Source organism: Patagioenas fasciata, chromosome 1, assembly GCF_037038585.1.
Source record: "Patagioenas fasciata isolate bPatFas1 chromosome 1, bPatFas1.hap1, whole genome shotgun sequence".
Taxonomy (NCBI): domain Eukaryota; kingdom Metazoa; phylum Chordata; class Aves; order Columbiformes; family Columbidae; genus Patagioenas; species Patagioenas fasciata.
In genome coordinates, this window is record NC_092520.1 from 54,823,552 (window position 1) to 54,842,521 (window position 18,970).

The following is an 18,970-nucleotide window of genomic DNA, read 5'->3' on the forward strand; positions in this document are numbered from 1 at the left end:
TTCTCTGCATAGTGGAAGGCTTTTAAATGCAATGAGATATCCGCAGTACATTTCCATATTAATCAATAAGATGAAAGGCAAAAATCAATTTTGTCTGTGCAACTGTGTGTGACACCTCCCTAAGAGCCATATGATTGGGATGGATTCATGCCAGCAAAGCTGGCCATAGGTTGATTGTTTATTTATGGCAAGGCAAGGCATAAAGTCAGTTTAGTGACAAAGTAGCTGTAAAGATGTTACTCATAGGATATCTATTCAAAAATCTGGCATTGGTGCCTGGGAAATATGTATTTCAAATCTTAAGAGCAATTGTGGTTTCCTGCATAAAACAGGAACAAAACCCTTCTTTGATTTAGGAGGAAAAAAAAGCTGAATTTGCTAAAGGAAATGAGGAGCAATCAGGTGTTCTCTGATAGTCATGGCAACACTGAAAAATTTAACATATTGTCATGGGATTAGCAAGGTATTGTTATTGTAACATTAAGAAATTGATGAAACGTGATCCCCTAGTTTCATATTCTACATCCTCCTTCATGTACAGGAACAGACAATGAACCTTAACACTTTCCCATGTCACCTACAGTTTGGCTGGCCTCTATTACATCCTCTAGTAATTTTTATAATTCAAGATTGTAGAATGTTAAATTACAACTTGTGTCATATTTGAAAGCTTACATTTCTAACCTCTTCTGCAATGTGACATCCAAGATGTTATTTCACTGTGGGTGAATTCATAAATCTAGACTCTTTTCTTTGGTGCTCTGTTCCTTCCCTAGTTATTCCTAATATTCAGGGTTGTTTTTTCCATGATTACTAAACTGATTTTATGGTAGTATGAACTGAAAAACTTGGTTTTGAGTGGCAATAGATATCTCAGAGCCCTTCATTGCCTAAAAATATGTTAGAATTTGTTTCTTTTTTCTTATACTCATCACTTGATTCCAATTACTGCTCAGCATTCAGTATCATGAAGTCCTTCTCAGACTTTCTGGGATAGTCTTCATCTTTACTCTCCTGAACAATAACACCAGTATGCTTTTTCACCTCACTATTTACCTCCATCTCCAGATAATTTAAGAAAAGGTTACAACAGCAAAGTCTTAAGCATAGAGTCCTGTGGAGTCTGTTAAAAATGTCTTTGGAGCAAAAGTTATGCCAAGCTAAACTTTCTACAACTAACTCAGATTGTAAAAGTAACTTTAGATAGGTGAAATGAATCACAGCCTAACCACAAAATCACAGAAGTCTGGGTCAGAAAGGGACCTGTGGAGATCCTCTAGTGTCCAACCTTCAGCTGAAGACAGGGACTTAGATTAAGTTTTTCAGAACTTTGCCAACCCAAGTTTGAATATTTTTAGCAAGATATTCCACTACATCCCTGGATGTTTCTTATAGCCTAACAGAAATCTGCACTCATTGTGTCTTGTCCTGTCGCTCCACGTCCATGTGAAAACAGTTTCCCCATCTTCTCTGTACCTACCATTTAGGCACTGAAGACTGATGAGATCTCCCTTGAGCCTGATCTTTATAGGCTGAACAAACCCGGTCCATTTAGCCTTTTTTTTAATCTGTCAAGTTCTCCAAACTTTTCATCATCTAGGTGGCCATCCACTAGACTCTTCTAACCCAAAGAATGGCTAAAATTGATTTATAATCTTAATGTAGCACTGAAGATGCACTACATCCAGCAGTAGAGAGAGACTATGCAAGGGAAATAAATATTCAAGGAAAATAAAAGTAGAATTACGACCAATATCCTTCTGTAAGTAATCCTTAGTAAACTGCCAATAGGAATGGCAAGTCTGTGTAGGTTTAAACTGGATTTTTACAGAAGAAGACATTAAAGTCACAGATGACACCATATTTATTGGAAGAAAGATTATGCATTGATTAGATGCTGCTAAATGGTGGACTTATTATCGAAATAACCAAACAGTTTCTTGAAACAAACTGCTTATAAAAGTAAAATACGTATCACTTCTCAAGAAGAGATAATGGACAGCTCATTAATTATGTTTTCAATAGTGTGCCATAAGTTCTGTCAAGGCTGGAAAAAGTTCTACTGCACAAAATTTTGAAATATGAGTAGGAAATGAAGTAAAAAACAGTGCAGAAAATATAATAACTGTAAATTCTGAAGATGAGGAGACACTTGAAAAAGTATGTCAGGACTGCCATGGGAAATATGAATTATAAATCAGTTGTGATGAAGAGGATAAGGAAATCCAATGCATCAAGGGAATCAAGACAGTTTTCTGAGTCATATATATGGACCAAAAAGGGCCTCTGCAAAACAAAACTAATGAGATACGACTTTAAAAGTTTAATTAGTTCTAGACATCACAATACCAGAGAGATGTTTTAAAGGAAATAAAGAAAACAGCAAAATTGCTTATGAATACAGAGTAAAAAAATTAGCGTGGAAAGTATGACTGAGTACAAACTAAAGGAGGGTATGATAGATGCCTTCAAATATCTGAGGGACGTAAAAAATAAGAAGAGAGTAGGACTGATTAAGATTATATGAGGCAGCTTACTAGAAGTAGTTGAATGAAATTAAGCAACAGAAAAAATACACCACATAACTGGACAGATATTCTAATAGTTATATATAGTAGACAATGAGATAGCTTTCTTAAAAAATGTGGGAAGAACATAACTAAGCTATTTTTAAATTGGGCTGGACAGATTGCAAGCATGTACTGTGGATAGCAACTCTGCATGGGCAGTGGAATGGCTGAAAAGATCTTTGATTCCTGATGACTGTGACTGTATCATGATAATGCGAGCTATATTCTCAGGATATTTTTACTGAGGAAAGCATACTTTTAATATGAAATTTCAGGCTATGATTTGCTGTCTTCAACCATTTGAGCATGTCTCATCAGAGTCAGGAAGATGGACTTTTTTCACTGTTCCAAACACCACATATCTTGAAAGAATTATGCACACTGGTCTAAGTTAATAAAAATTTAAAGAACAGACTGTAGCAAGTATCATACAGGCATGCCTCAATGAGGGTTATTTTATTTACTAGCAACATTTTCTGTGACTGACGATGAGACTATTTAAATACCTCTTGGCATATGGAAAAAGCAACAAGACAAAGATTTTATAAATGTATCACATTTTATTAATTGATTCATGTCAAGCATTCAGATAGAATCCTCAACAACGTTTGATATTAACATTTGCTAAAAATTTGGTTCAGAAGAACATCTTGCATTCAGCTCCCATAGGGTAGTGGAAGAATAATAATAGACAAGTATTGCCATTTTGCCTAGTCTTTGCTAATTTCTTTTTGCATATATGAACAAAAATAAGATATCTTATGGCAGCGCACTAAATTATTCAGAATTGCTCAAAGTTATAGAAAGACAAAGAAGCAAAATCATTTTAACATGGTCATTTTTTTCAATGCCTGGAAGAGAAATGTATGCTGTGTGAAATGCTCAAAAAATCTAGAGAACCTGCAGTTCAACCTACAGAATCCATTTTGTTGCTATCAGCTGCAATAAGATGACAACAGCATGTCAATAACATTTTCATACATATATTGTACATGATATTAAACTCATTTTTTGAACTGTTCTACATAAACAAGACAGTTAGAGACAAACACAGCAGGAATGATAAAAAATTCTCCATTATCACAGAATTGGGTATGAAAAACTGGCTTATTCGTACTGCTGACAATTCTTTTTTTCTGTTTTGAGGGAAGAGTAAGTGATATTGTTATCAATCAACATAGCTACATCACTGATCAGAAATATCAGAAAATACATAATTCTTAAATCTGCAAATTCTTATAGTTGAAATTAAACATAGATAATAAATAACTTGATCTGATTATCTACACACATTCTTAAAGCATACCTTTTTAATTAATTGGTAATTAACCTGGCAGGGACAATTCTGGATTCCATTCCCTCCTGCAAGAACCTATGATGTGCTTTTCATTACATCAGCCTTTGGGCATCAACCCTACAAGCATAAGCTAGAAAACTGGATTCAACCCTTCATAACTGTGTCCCTCAAATTCTAAGACAGAGAGCAATCTTTCTGTCCAGGTGAACAACTAAGTATTCCATAGAACCAGCTTTGAAAGGGGAGCCATCAGGCACAAAAGAACAGTAGAGGTGGTTACGGTGTTTTTCCTGTAATATTCTGAAGCTCCTTACAGCAGGTAAAAAAACTTAAATGGAGTCTCCCAAATCTTGGTTGTATTATGCAAAGCTTAGCACTCTCAGGTCTCTTGGCCCAAGTAGCAAGCGATAGAGCAAGAGAAAATGGCCTCAAGTTGCACCAGGGGAGGTTTAGATTGGATATTAGGAAAAAATTGTTCACAGAAAGGGCTGTCAGAGAATGCATATGTGGAGCTTAATGATAGAGAGGAAATCTGTCAATTAAGTTCAATCAGAAAAGAACCATACAGTGTGTTAATATGAATAATAATGTGAAAAGGGGACTGTGGACCCTAAGAAAAACAGCAGTTTTGGCATCACTGACATGCCTTACTCTGATTTCCTGAGAAAAGAGTTCTTAGCACCTCATTAATTGCGAGGTGGAGTTTTACTTTCCTCTTCTGAAGCTTTTTAAATCATCATCTAGCAGTAAAAGTTTTGGCAGACTATTACATGGATGTATTTTCACTGTTATTATATTTCTTAAAAGTCAATATGTACCCATATTTCACTTCTCAATTTTTATTTTTTGTTTTGTTTCATTAATTTATCATCTAATGCTCTAAAGATTTTATGACCACTGCTTATAGTAAGTGTCATGATGGAAAACTCACTGAGTTTTGCCTACATAACACAGTAAATACAACCCAAACTCCTGCCTCTTCTTGCCCTTGGTCAGAAGGTTGGGAAGCTACCAAATAAGCACTGCTATGCAGCCCATCATATTAACAGTTATATCCTTTTCCAAGGCAGTCATTGCCACTCTCAACGTCATAGTTGATTATGAGAATTTGCTCAGTCTCTTTACAACTGAGTCATCTCTCTTCTTCTCCAGTCCATGAACTTGTCTGTGGACTAATCCTTGGAAGCTTCCCAAATAAAAATTTATCCTTACATTATTTCACAAGTAACTGTGAACAAACACTTCACAGTTCTTTATAAATGTTAGAGCACATATATGGGACTAGAAAAGATACAAACCTACTGATACAAGATTCAAGATAAAATCTTCTTCCTTTTTTTCCCCAAACAAAATGTGCCTTAACATTTTGTGAAGGGCATGAATTTAGTATTTTACCATTCTTTGTCTCGCTGAAGAAACAGTATTTTCAGACATTTCATCCATAGATGCTTTCCTGGATTTGCCCAGGGAAACTCAGCCACTGGTAGAGTCTCACTGATAATTTAAAAGTAGAACAAAAGTGTGCATGAGAGGAAAAAGTTGCAACCAAACTAACACACACTCCAAAAATACCTTCTCAGCTCCCTGAGTCTCCCCTATCAGATCCTCCTTGCATTTTCTTAGTGATACAAAGATGGGGCAAGGGAAAAAAAAAAAAAGGAGGCATTGATAGTTTTTTCAGGAACTTTGTATTTCAACCTAGTTTGGGTTTTTTTTCCCTTGTCAAAAGTCTCATAAATCAGTGTCCTTGTCCCTGCTCTTTTTGTTTCAATCTTGGATTTACTAGGAAGTTTTTTGTAAACCTACCCTGAAGGAAATGTAACATAAACAGGAGACATCACTTTTGGTGTCAAGATAAGTCCAAAAGACAGTGGCTTGATCCAGTTTCTAGGAAACACAGGCAGATTCTTGTCTATTTATATGGGTAATCTATGCCTTATTTTATCTGGAGGTGCTCAGGGTTCACAAAACTGCATCATATTTTTGAATTCACACATGGCCTTCTGAATTTTTAAGTTATACAATAAATCACTTAGCGTGTGATCAGTTTTGTCCTACGCTTTTCATTAAGGTGGCACCTATAAAACCTAATAAAAAAAAATCTGATTTGTGAAGTAAACCAAAAATTTCTGCAGGATCTCTATTTCTGATATATGGCTTAAAATGAAACCAAGTCCTTCTATAAGGCAGTGTTAAATACCTATGGTATGTCTTGGTGTAGATAAGGGAATACAAAGCAGTTAAACAGAGCTGCTGTGCTCAGCTAGCAGAGACATTTTGGAGACCCTGGGACTCCAGTAGACTCGGGGTTTTCTACTGCATCAGGAAGGTCCCCACTCCTGTTTTGAACAACAGGCATTCAACAGGAGAGGTTGAGAGCAATGGCACTGACAGTGAATATACTATGCCATATGCTCTGCACTTTCTCAGGACTGTTCTGCAAGCCCATGTCCTCAAGTGAGCAATTAGTCATGTTTATTGTTTCTGAGTCACTAACAAATCCACAACACAAGAATAAGTAACCTAAACTGAGCTCCTGATCCACTCACCCAGCAGCTAGATGCCAGATTTTTGCCAAGTGCTGTAGCATATGGGAAGGGAAAATGTACTTAGCCTAAGTAAAACAGATTTTGAAAAAATACAAAAGAAGTAAATTTTCTAAAAGTAAGTAATTGAACAATACAGTCCAAGTATATTTACAACATAAAAAGCAGGTAGTCAGTTAATCAGTTTTCAGATTTTTGTAGCACAAACAATGATTAAGCTCCCAATATCTACTATTAGAGCTGACTGAGAAATTATTAAAATCACACAGTGTCCCACTGAATTGAATTAGACTTTCTTTGAGTTCAAAGGTCTGTTCTTGAGAATTAAGTTTTCAAGACTGATATAGATTTTCTTAGTTTCTAAATGTTTCCAGTTTCTCCTGTACTAATATTCATAACTTCTTTAGAAAAAAAAAAAAAGACATAGGTCAACAGCGTTGTATTTGTTGTTACATGATTATATATTTGAAGAGCTACAGCTACAGGACCATTACATCATTTTGGCTGTACTGTCATAAATCTCAGATCATTAAATTTCATCTGATTTTCACTATATTCAACCTAAGAGCTTTTATTTCTTTCAATTGTATAGGCTACCTGATGTGTATATATTGTAAGTGTTCATATAGCACCGTGCAAGTGAATAATAAAATTTAGCACCAGAGTGAGGGTTACAGTTGGCAAACAAGGGGATGCGACTTCATGAGCTGAAGAAATATTTTCCAAGGGAGGAACTTGAGTTAAGACAGTGCACTGTGGAAGTTGTTTGGTTTGGTTTTTGTTTTTGTTTTTTATCCTAGAGATCAATGTTAAGGATAGGAAATTCAGTCTGAATTTTAATCTGAGGCCTAACTCAAAAAATCAGTATATAGAAGTTAGTTAACTACAGTAGTGATTATGCTCCCAAGGGGCCTGCACACTCATAACAATATGACTGCCTTGGTCTTCAAGGCTTCTCTCAGTCTAGGACTGTCAGATATCCTCTGGATAGATTTGACTTAGTATTAGGAAGAACACAACGGTTAGAGAAAAGATAGAAGGAAGAGCTCAGTCAGAGGCTAAGAAAGTAATTTTGGATTTCATCGAAGTGGCACTTGCTCATCCTCTTTTGCTTGACTGAGCTTGTAGTACTTGTACCAGAAGGAGACAGGAGTAACCCAGCAGTCCAGTCCCTGCTAAATCAGCCGTGGCCCCACACACCTGCTGAATTAAAGAAGATAAAATGAGTCCTCAAACAACATCAGTTTTCCTTTTATGCAGGAGCTCATCTGAACTGTGCAATTGTCCAAGACTTCTAGTCTGAGTTAAGCTCTAAAATGAGCCTTCACTGGAAGCACAGCTTGTGTCAGCCTCAGATATAATGGTTGCAGAAGGAACCTGTTTCACTTTAGTCCTTCAAGCATATCTGATCCCAGCATTTAATCTGTTTCTCAGATTCTGCCTCCTCAACTACGTCTCTGTACAAACCTCTAGTTTAATACTAGTCCTGTCCCACATGTTAGCTCCAAAACCAAAAGAACAGACTGCTGATATAAAGATGTACCTGTCATCAATAAAGCTGTGGACATTTCAAACTAAACTCTTCCCTTAACCCATTGGTCCCTAACCATATCCCTATAGTGCTAACTAAATAAAAGATTGCAGGGCTCTGCTGTCAAGTGATACTCTTGGCTCAAAGCCTCACTGCTTCATGCTATCTTCTCCACAGATTTGTGTTTGGAATAGCTACCCTGAGTGGTCCAGAGTCATTCCAACCAAGAGAGGGAGATAGTAATTAAAGAATATGGAACACCTGGGATCTACTTCTTGATTTCACTCTCTATTATTTTTTTTTATTTCCCATTTTTTTTTAGGATAAAGCTATAGCCCATGTGATTGAAACATAACTTTGACTCTAATCTTAACTTGAATCATCAAACCTATACCATACTATATCAAACAAGGAACCTCAACTTTGCAAAAAGCTCACAGAGACCTTTGACAGCCAGGAATTACCCACATTTCTCAGCCTCTGCCCTCTTCCAGTGCAAAAACTAAGGAAAGACTAAGTCAATGGATAGGGTTAAGGTTCAGAAAATAGAAGCTGATGAACACATTCTCATGAAGGGTCTCCAGCAATTACCTGTTAAGTGAACTCTAGTTCAACACAGTCCCTTATCCAAAATATGTACTTGAGCTTAGCACTAGACTTGTCCAGCCTGCTAGTTCCCAAACTGAAGTGTGCTCATACAAAGAGATGCTTGTCCTCAACTACTGGGCTACTCCTAAAAAAAAAAAAAAAAAATAAAAAACCAACAACAACAAAAAAAACCCCACACCAAACAACAACAACAAAAACAACTTTGTGACAAATTCTCTTTGCATGTGGAAAAATTGCCAAGTTATTGCAGGAATCTGCATGCATATATGTGTATGTCTATTTTTGTGTATATGAAAAATGTTTTGTTTCCTCTGTCAGAGGAAGGTGCTGTTTTCAATGACTTTCCCACTGAAAAGGGTTTAGACTGAAGAATGTTAAAATAATGTTAAGCCAAAATAACACCTCTGTTTTGAAACAAATTCCAAATTCCTATTATCTCACTGTTTCTCACAGTTAGCAAAAGATGCTATACATCCCACTGCAAATAACTAGCATTACACTCTTTCCAGCCTAAGCGTACTGTGAAATATTAGATCCAAATTTGAAAAAGTTCTTAGGTACTACATGCCAACTAATTTCATTTTCAGTGTGATTTTTAGGCATGCATTGACTGCATATAAATGACATATCAAAGCCCCTGGGTCAGACTGTATATGGGAGTCTGTGTCTCAACTGCTACGGTGAAATGCCGGCCTCTTCGTCCCACATATCCACACACATGAGCTGCTGTGGGGAGGGAGAAGATGGCCTTGCAGGTTGGAAAGGAGCCCCAGGACTCCACAGCCAAACTTACAAACACTGACATTGGGTCTATGGGATGCTCCATGCCTTCTCCACGTAGCTGCAGTGGAATTGGTGCATGCAACAGCAAAGCACTCATGGGGTCTTTTTTGGAAGGACATCTGGTTAGTACCTTTTGGAGCCTGAGTCTGAGAAATAAAGAAGAGAGCATGTGAAGATTTTTGTCTATAATTTTAAAATTGCAGGTGGCATCTGTTTAAAGCTAATTAGATGCTGAAAATTTTAAATGCTAACTTATAAGTATCAAATACAATGTTCACAGGTGTAGTAGAAATCCAGTTTATCGCATGGCTGTTGCCACAGAAATTGTGAGAAATCAGTGTCTGTGCATAGATGTACAGAAAAAGTTTTTTAATGTAATTAATTTCTGTTCAGTAGCTTGTTTTTTACTTGTTAATGAACCCAAAAAGATAAAATTCTTTGAAGAGGGGCTCTAACATAAATTAAGCAGACATTTGTTTTTAAAATCCAAAATATATAAAGAATATATGTTTATATGTTTCTGCATAGAACTTTCAACCAAGTTTCGAAAATGTAGCAAGGCAAACATGTTTTATACCTATACACTATGGCAGAAATCCAATATTCATCCGCTGTTCATATTGCAAGAAAATGAGATCATTAAGGTCAGAAAGAACAGCTGCTTTAATTATAACACCCTGATATATCATATCGAAGTTTTCATCATCTCACACAAACTCTAAGAACGTACCCCAGGGATTCATTTCTATCATCTCACTTTTTCTGGGGAAGGAGACTACATAAGTGCATTCCAGAGCACCGGCTGCTTCAAGTGGTGTGATGTTGTGTGAAATAATTTTACCCCAAGCTCAATAATGCTATGGCAACTATTATTAATCTAACTTTTACAGTCTTTATTCCTCTTTCTGTGGTGGCAGCAGTAGGGGAAGATATTTTTGACAACTGGAAAGCTACCCTGAAGGGTTCACAGTCCTGCTGCCACACGTCCCCACAGGCTGCTGCTCAGGAGCACTTGATACTCAAGGCTCCAGCTGGTGAGGCTGGTCTGTCTGAGGCACCCGAAGGTATCCCTTCTTTAAGGGAATGGCTGCTTTGTGTTTTAACAGATGCTATGCTTCTGGTAGCGGAGAGATTAGAGGGACCATTCAACATTGAATCAGTCATGGATCCTATTGATGTCAAGATTTCTGAAGCCATCATGAACATGCAAGAAAACAGCATGCAGGTGTCGGCAAAGGTACTGTGTGAGTCGCGCCTTCTCTGTTGCTGAATGTCACAAACAGGGGGAGAAACATCACCATTCTTCTGTCCAGACTTTAAGACAGATTGTCCAGACTACTAGAAATTGCTTTTACTTGTTTGACAGTTCACTTGACTGCCTTTGAATCCTTCATCTAGTTAAATGAGCCCAAAGTTTTCAAAGAGGAGTGGCAGGGAAAAAGGTACCATTCAGTAAACTAGTTGTAAGAGATTTAAGGAAACCAGAAGGTGCTGAAACTTAGTGGTAACCCTGTAAGCAATATCCTGCGAAGTACATTTGGTAACTTCTGCTCGTGTCTCATCTGTGATTCTCTATATTAAGTTCCAAACACATTTTGATCTGTCTAGGTCAGACTGAAGTACAATGTGTTTGAGGTGAATACACAAAATGTTCCACTTAACCTCCTCTAATAGCCACTCAAGGGAAATATCATTACGTTGGCCAGCCTCTGATTATCATACCACAGTTTGATAGAGTTTTGTCTGAATGCTGACACGAAAATAAACAGAGTTAATGATGCCAGCTTCCTCCTTTCCATTTTTAGTGTGTGTGTGTATACACAGATCACCACCACCTCTGAACCTCACATTAATAAGATTCTTCAAATTCAGTAGCAGGTGCTTTTGAGCCAATAGTCAACAGTTAATGACTTTTCCTTAATATTCATCAGTCCACTGTGGGTCAAAATCTGAAGACAAAAGTTTGCCAGGTTTTCTGCATTAGGAGTTTCTATCTTCCATTGATCTCCCGGAAGTCAGTTGGGTTCTGGCTAGACTGACATCGAAGCCAGTGAATTTCCATTGCTTGGAAGGAAGCTGCCGTAGCTGGGAAAAATTTGAGGACAAAAAGGCAGGAGACTGAGGTTAATATTCTTCCTGTCAACCCAAAATTAGATGCTTTTTATGGCCACATTGCTGCAGGTTGCTAAGGATTTCTTTCAAGGTGCTTTTCATTTTCAACCTGCAGAAGTTACTCAGATTTTAAAAGCAGTCTGCATCCTGCGCAATGAGACTTTGTTCTGGCAGCATTCATCAAGGCATTTGTTTAACAGCCAAGTTCTCTGAAATATTTTGGGAATTAAAGGTTAGCTTCAGCAAATTCACCCTTACCTCAAAAAAATAAACAAAAAATATTTTCACTGAAAACTCACCCACGGCTCAGGTGTGTTTCTTTTTCCTTTTTACATGTTCAGTTCTCACAGTTTTTCCATTAGTCCGGAAACTGTATCCCCTACCAGAGTCCAATGACATCACCTTGGCACAGACTCATCTCACAGTGCACTTGTAGCAGAGCAGACTGTTTCTCCTGTCCCTCAATAATACTTTATTTGCTGTAAAGATTAATAAATCACAGTGATTCCATTTGCAATGTAAAGTTTTTCTTCTAAGAGAAACCTTAGCCAATAATTTTTTAAATCTTGGGAAACAGAAACCAAATCATTTCAGTGAATTTTTTTTTTATTGTATTTTCATAGATAACAGAACTGTCTATCCTTGGGGGTCTTTGTATACTTCTGTGTAGACCATTATTCTCCCAAAATGTGATTTCCTTGTTTTCCTAGGTGACATCCATCTTTTTTTCCTGCCCTAACACATGGAAATGCTTTATTGTGAAAGAAAAGCATAAGAAGGCAAAGACCTGGGGTTTAGTGCTGTGTTCTCCTTTGTCATGTTGAATCTGTAGAGATGATATATGAGCAGACTTTGAATCAGTCATCTGTCATCTAATTTTTCCCCTTTATACATACTGACCACTTAGAGCTTCAGTGAAAATGACAGAAACCTTGTCGGATGTAATGGGGTGCATGGAATGCAATTGCAGACCTAATGTAGGAGAAAAGCCACACTTGTCAATTATTCTGAGACGCCACTCAGAAAGCTTCGGGCAGGGTGCTGAAAACACACTATTTTCTTTTTCTTCAAACAATTTTGTATCTTACATTTGACTGTATCCACTGAAAATGTGGTGACTAGGAATCATAGCTATTTTTCAACAAGTCAGTCAGTGCATTTTTACAATGGGAAAATGATGATGCACTGATACTATTATGCCTGCAACACCCACATACACATAGATTATTCTTCACCACTGACATACAGCTTTTTCTACATAAAAATCTGGCTGATATGTGGGAGGAGGCTTTATGCTGTATTCAGTGGAATTTTGGGCTATTTTGCGTAATGTTTATTCTCTTTTAAAAGGAATGAAACAAATTAAAATGAACAGTTTCTTCCTCAAACACCTCTCACTAATTTAATCCACTTTGCAGGCAGAAGACCCAGAGTTCATTTAATCTAAAATCCATCCCTCTCCTGTTTCAAATGTTTATAAACAATTGGCCTTTTCCAGAAGTCATTCACATTAAATTACACTACCAATTTGTCTTTGTATTACAAAATGATGTTTTGTATTATAATAGCTGCAATTATATATTGAAATTGTCTGAGAAAAATAGAAGTATGTTTGAAATAACACATTGACTGTACATTAGTGTGTGTATGGAGGTAAAATTAAGTGAGCAACAATGCAGGCTTTTCAACATTAACGGTGTGTAAAAATAAGTAAGAATGTTATATCTTATGTGAATGAAGAAGTCTTCAATTTTAGACATCAGCAGAAAAATACATCACGAACTTCCTAAGTCTCCATTTTTATGGTTTGTCCCTCCATTCTTCACTTGATGTAGCACAGAAGGTTTTGTCCAATATCTTTTTCCTATAAATATGCATGTCCTATTCAGCACTATTCTTCTGAGGAATAGTCTTCATGGTTACAATCATACTAATAAATAAAAGGGGGACAAGGACCAGTGCCTGATCTTGAGGCCAAAGTATCACAGTCTGATTCATTTCTATACTGCTGAGACATACCTTCTGTGGAGTTATTTCATTCTGCAAAGAGAAAGTTGGAGCAGTCCAAGAAAAAGCCTATGAGTTAACAATTAATCAGTACCAAAAGTCAGGGCTTATTGCTCGAGTTCACGCCTTGTCTTTCATTTCCTCAGAAGACACAAACCCTCTGTCTTCTTCTCCTGATAGGTGCACATCAATATCACAACAGAGAATTATAGAAGTGCCACATGTACCTCTTCTATCTTTGTACTTCCAACCAAGGACATACAGACTCAGCCTCATCCCAGTACCTGTCACTGCATAAAATGGAGCATCTCTGTTCCTGGGCCATTAATTGTTCTTGTTTGTCTGTTGATTGTGGTTGATTGTTTTAGCACAGTTCACATTAACTAGGTACTACCGTTATGTGAAGATCCTCCAATTCATCCTGAGGCTAAAATCTTTTTCTGTTTTCTTGATATTTCTCTACAGTCTGTATTCAGTGCTGGCTATATAGAAAGTCTAGGCTTCATAAGCTGCTCACCTTGTGTGGCTGTCATGTCCCTGAATGCCAGCCACACAAGCTCCTTATTTTGCCTCAGGAAAAGTCCCACTCCTGACAGCTGCAATATCTGGAGATGCTTTTCAAAAAGGAGAAATAGCCTGGAAAATCAGACCAAACAACATTCTGCTAGAGGAATCTATGTGCTCTGAATCAGACCCAACTTTCCCTTCTCCAAAAAAAATAGGCAAGGACTGAAGATCCTCAAAACCAGTTTCCATAGCTTCATCATCTAACACCTGCAGCCATTCTGACAGAGTATCTTCTGCAAACCAAACTACACAGAATGCAAAACCAGTCAGTCTGGGATGTCTGAGATGCCTCCCAAGACATCAGCGCTTTTCAAGAGTAGGCATTTCTATCTGGTGCTATCCAGACTTCAGTGGTGTTCCCTGAAGGTTGTCTCTGGTAAAAGTCAGGTTTCAATAGATTTACCTTGGATTTCTCCTAATAATGTCTCAGACATGCTATCTTCATTATTGAAATCTCTGTTATTCATCAGTGGCACTTCTTTGTTTCATGTTTTGGGGTTTTTTTTGTCATTTTTCATGATGAGAACAATCAACCCTTGGAATAATCTGCCCTGGGAAGTGGTAGATTCCCAACACTGGACACTTAAGATTCAGCTGCAGAGGTCCACCTTGTCTAGACTGTGCTTTTGCCAAGATTGGATGAGATGAACCTTGTAGTCCCTTCCAAGCTGGTATTCTATGATTCTGTGACTTGAACATTATGGTGCCAAACTCAATGCTCAGCAACAGCTTGATTATTTCTCAAGTAAAAGTTTCATATTCTGTGTATTGTTTCCCATGGTTCAGTTCATATCCAAGATATTTACCATTCTTATTCTCATTCTCTCTGAGGTAATTCAGGGAGTCATATTCAGAGAATCATAACATATAATGGCTCATTTCAATCTTGACCAAAACAAATGTGGTTTGGGGCCTTCACAGTCTTCTCATAAGGCTGTCAGTACCATTACCTTTGATTCCTGCTTCAAGTCAAAGAATAAATCTTACATCTGTTCCGTTCCATTTATATGAATGTTTACTAGTTGACATCTGCAGAGATTGCTCATTCACAAGAAGTGGAAGAAAACTCAAAAACCAGCAGAAAATATGTTATAACACCCATTTTTCTTCAAAACAGAGAAAATTCCTAATCTGGTTGCATCAGCATAATTGTGCCTTCATTGTTACTCAAAGCACAACACCCTGGACTATTTTCTGCATTTTAAACAGTCTGGTTCTATACAGACATGTTTGGCTGCTCTAAGTGTCATTTGGCGGCCATGCCAAGATTTTTCCACTTTCATAAAGGCTATCCCATAACTGAGCATCTCCTTAGAAAGTCTTAAATCTACTTTTGTCTGAGTTGATGGATGTGCCATTTTAACCTATAGATATATATTCCTTTTAGGCAATTACTTCAGCTAAGAGGATGAATGAGCTCCATGACATAGAGGACTACCAATGCATTATTTATAAGGAGGAAATCTTCATAAAACTACATCCAGGGTTCTTCTTAAAATAGCCCCTGAGTTTCATATTAACAAAACCTCTTCATTTATCTGTGTTCTTTCAAGAGTCCTGTGCAGAAAAAATAGAATAGCATTTCAGGAAAAAATCAATCCTATTCTATCTGAAGATAAGAGAGTCAATGGAGCAGAGTCATAGAGACACTCAGTACTGGCACATGTCTAAATAACAGTATGACTTTAGGCTACACAAAGAACAAACTCTATCTGCTGGGATTCAAAACTTTGAGTTCTCCTGGGAAAAGGACTCTTATTTTACAGTATCTACTTCTTACTCCTGAAGTAGACACCTTCATTTAGTCAGCTCAATAGATGTGATTCTTCACTGGTTCTGTTGACTTGATCTCATGGCTTGGTACATATCCCTGACCAGAGAGAGCTGGTGCTCTTCATGACATCCTAGGATATCCCATTTGAGGTTTAGCTGTAGTTCAATGGGGAATAGTCTTGTGTTTAGACAGTCTTAACAGATGTCTCAGACATCCTAGGACATCACAAACTATTGTAGATGCTGATGTGAGAGCAGCTGAAGGGAGCTTTTGATCACTGTCTAAAATGGAAGCTTAGATGTTTAACTTAGATATAGACATCTACATGTACACACCTAAATTTAGGTGAATTATTTTCAAATGGAATCCCTTCTCTAAATTCAAATGAAATAGCCTGCACCAATTATATATAAAAGGCATTTTTTTAGGGAGAGGGAATTTATGCTGCCCATTCACAGCATGCATAATGAAAAATTTGAATATTTTTCTAGAAATTGCTCAGTATCTCTGAGTAGCTTTGTGAAGGAAGGATTTCATGTGCTTCTCCTTAGGAAGCATTTGTTAATTTCAGGTATGAGCTGTACATTTTCTGTTCTGTTAGGTAATACCTGGATGCAAATTAGAAAATGTCTCTTTTGCTCTCAAAATTTAGTTATTGAATATTGTATTCTTACTACATTTGTGCCAGGTCATTTAAGAAGTAAATTATTTCTTCTTCTGTGATGTAAAAATCACTATCTAATTTCCATCTCTGTTATTGTCTGGCTGCACATAAATTTGTTCATATAAGACTATTGACTACAACTATTTGCTTGAAGCTAAATGCCACAAAGTCTATGTCAGGGTTTTTTGGTATGTCGTAAGAAAAAAGAAATATGAATTATGTAAACGTGCAGTTACTCCACGTGGTCATACAAGTAGCCTCGCAGGCACATAATGTGAAATTTAAGACGAAGATTTAGTGTCCTCAATTTCCTTACCCCTGAGACCTAAGTTACATGTTTTGGATAATTGTCACTTGTCTTTGTAAGCAAATACCTGATGACTGACTTGTCTAAGTGGGATTTCATAGATATCTAAATAAACAGTTATGTTTGCTCTGCATAACATATTCAGTCAGAATAAGTATGACTAAACTTTTCTAAGTATAACCAATGTCCCAAACATATATGTTTGTGTGCTTGCTTAGCTGAAAATGAAGAAATTTTCCATGCAGTTAGAATCTTTTCTTCTTAGTAGCTAGCACACTCTTTGTTTTGGATTTAGTTTGAGAATAATAAGATAGCACCCTGGGATAGAGTTAATGTTTTTCTTCCAGTAGCTTTCCAGTGTTTGGGATTTGGTACGAAATGAATGTAAGAACTCACTGATATCTTGGCTGTTGTCAGGGAAACCAAGGGCACGTAAAAATTGGTGAGAGTGGGGGCACAGACAGGACAGCATGTTGATTGACATCTAGGCAGATCAATGAAGTATTCCATACCATGAACATCCCACTCCATATATAAGTGGGAAGTTGCTGGGGTCAGCCTTTTTTCCTCTTCCAGCTCCCTTGACTTCCCTATGCCTGCTATGATCTCCATGTTTGACTGGAATCACTGTGCTTGCAGTGTCCACCCTCTGGTACTCGTTACTGGGAGTGTGTGTTCCAGCAGCTAGGTATTGCTTTGTGTCACTTTATTGCTGTTAGTTAAATCTGTTTTTATTTCAACCCACAAGTCTTTCCTCTTTCTCACTTCAGAGCAGCTGTTTACTGTTTAGCCACCACCCAGGGTTAAACAGTAACCTTTGAAACGTACAGTGTCATACACAATCATGTATAAATCCTGAACATTAATCTCAGTCAAATTTTCTTCATGGAGGAAAAATAAGATTCTTTCTTGCTGAAAAATTTAGAACTTTACAAGCTAAAATCATAATTCCTGGTTGATTAAATGAATTTATTGTCCAATAGTCCTCATGACTAAGGAGGGTAGAAACTATTAAAAAAATCTTATGGATATTCTCAAGCCAGATTAAGCAGTATTCTACTCATAAATTAAAAATCTCAATGGACATGCAACAGCTGACTTGTTGGACTTTGAGCCACAACAGACCTGGTGACTGGACATAAATTTGCTATGAATCAGTTTCTTTCTGCAAATTTTGGATCATTTTGGCCCTCAGAATTAACATTGGGAAATCTAAGAGCCAAATGTAGTGTATCCTGAAACAACAAAAGTCATGCCATCCATTGCAACTTCAGAGGGAACCACTGAAGGCAGAAAATCTAAGTCTAAAAGTGAAACAAGAGTCTTTTTGATCACTGGCTCACAACATAGCTTTGTGAACTTTTTATTCTATTTATCACACAAAAATGATTAATCTGATCCTACAAACAAAACACAGCACCTGCATAGGAGTTTTCACCTCCACAAAGCTCATTCAGACAGATAGTTTATGTCTGTCATTAGGGTTTTGTGAAAAATATCTTACAAGAAATTCCGACATTCATTTTTTTTTTCTTCTGAATGGAGGCAAAATGTTGAATCAGCCAAAATACAATGGTCACAAAAAAGAAAGATTATTCCAGAACTGAAAAAGTTGGTATGAATGTAAACACTAGGATCCTACTACAACAGAACATTTAAAAAAAATTAACTCTCTGAATATTCTACCGCCTTTCAGCCAAGCAGCTTTCATGAGAGTTCCTCTGGATATTACTTGATATTCAGTAGTCAAAAGCATCCATGTTCTTCAATATCCAGAAGATATATGCTACTGAAACGTTTTTCCAAGTGAAAGTATATGAAGAATTTCATAACCCCAAACATTATCTTTTATACCTAATAAACAAACACACTAGAAGAAAATTATTCTCACTGTTGCCCACTCAATATACCTCACCTCTCTTCTGGGGAGAAATTGGTATGAATAAGAAAGTTATCCAGTTATAGGACCATTTCATCATTGACCTTTTCTCTGAGACTACAAACAAAATTACAAGGTAGAAACAGCTGTAGGTAGGGATTATGAATGAGCTGTGATTCTGAGTAAATACCACATTTTAACAAAAACTAAAACAATCAACTAAGTCCTGACACAAAGCACTTTCTTTTGTTCATTTCTCTTCCTAGAAAGACTGCAACTAAAATACTTTCAGATGTTAACTTCTTATAATAATCATATTGTTGT

The 18,970-nt window shown here is 37.0% G+C and overlaps 1 protein-coding gene across 2 annotated transcripts in view; it reads left to right on the forward strand.

Moving 5' to 3' along the window:
• The window catches only part of GPC6 (glypican 6), a 786,144-nt gene that overhangs the window by 692,671 nt on the left and 74,503 nt on the right, over positions 1-18,970 (forward strand). For both annotated transcript variants that reach the window (XM_071806659.1, XM_065851136.2), the window contains exon 5: positions 10,443-10,573. In XM_071806659.1, the coding sequence (XP_071662760.1) occupies positions 10,443-10,573 (131 nt within the window). The remainder of the gene's footprint in view (positions 1-10,442; positions 10,574-18,970) is intronic.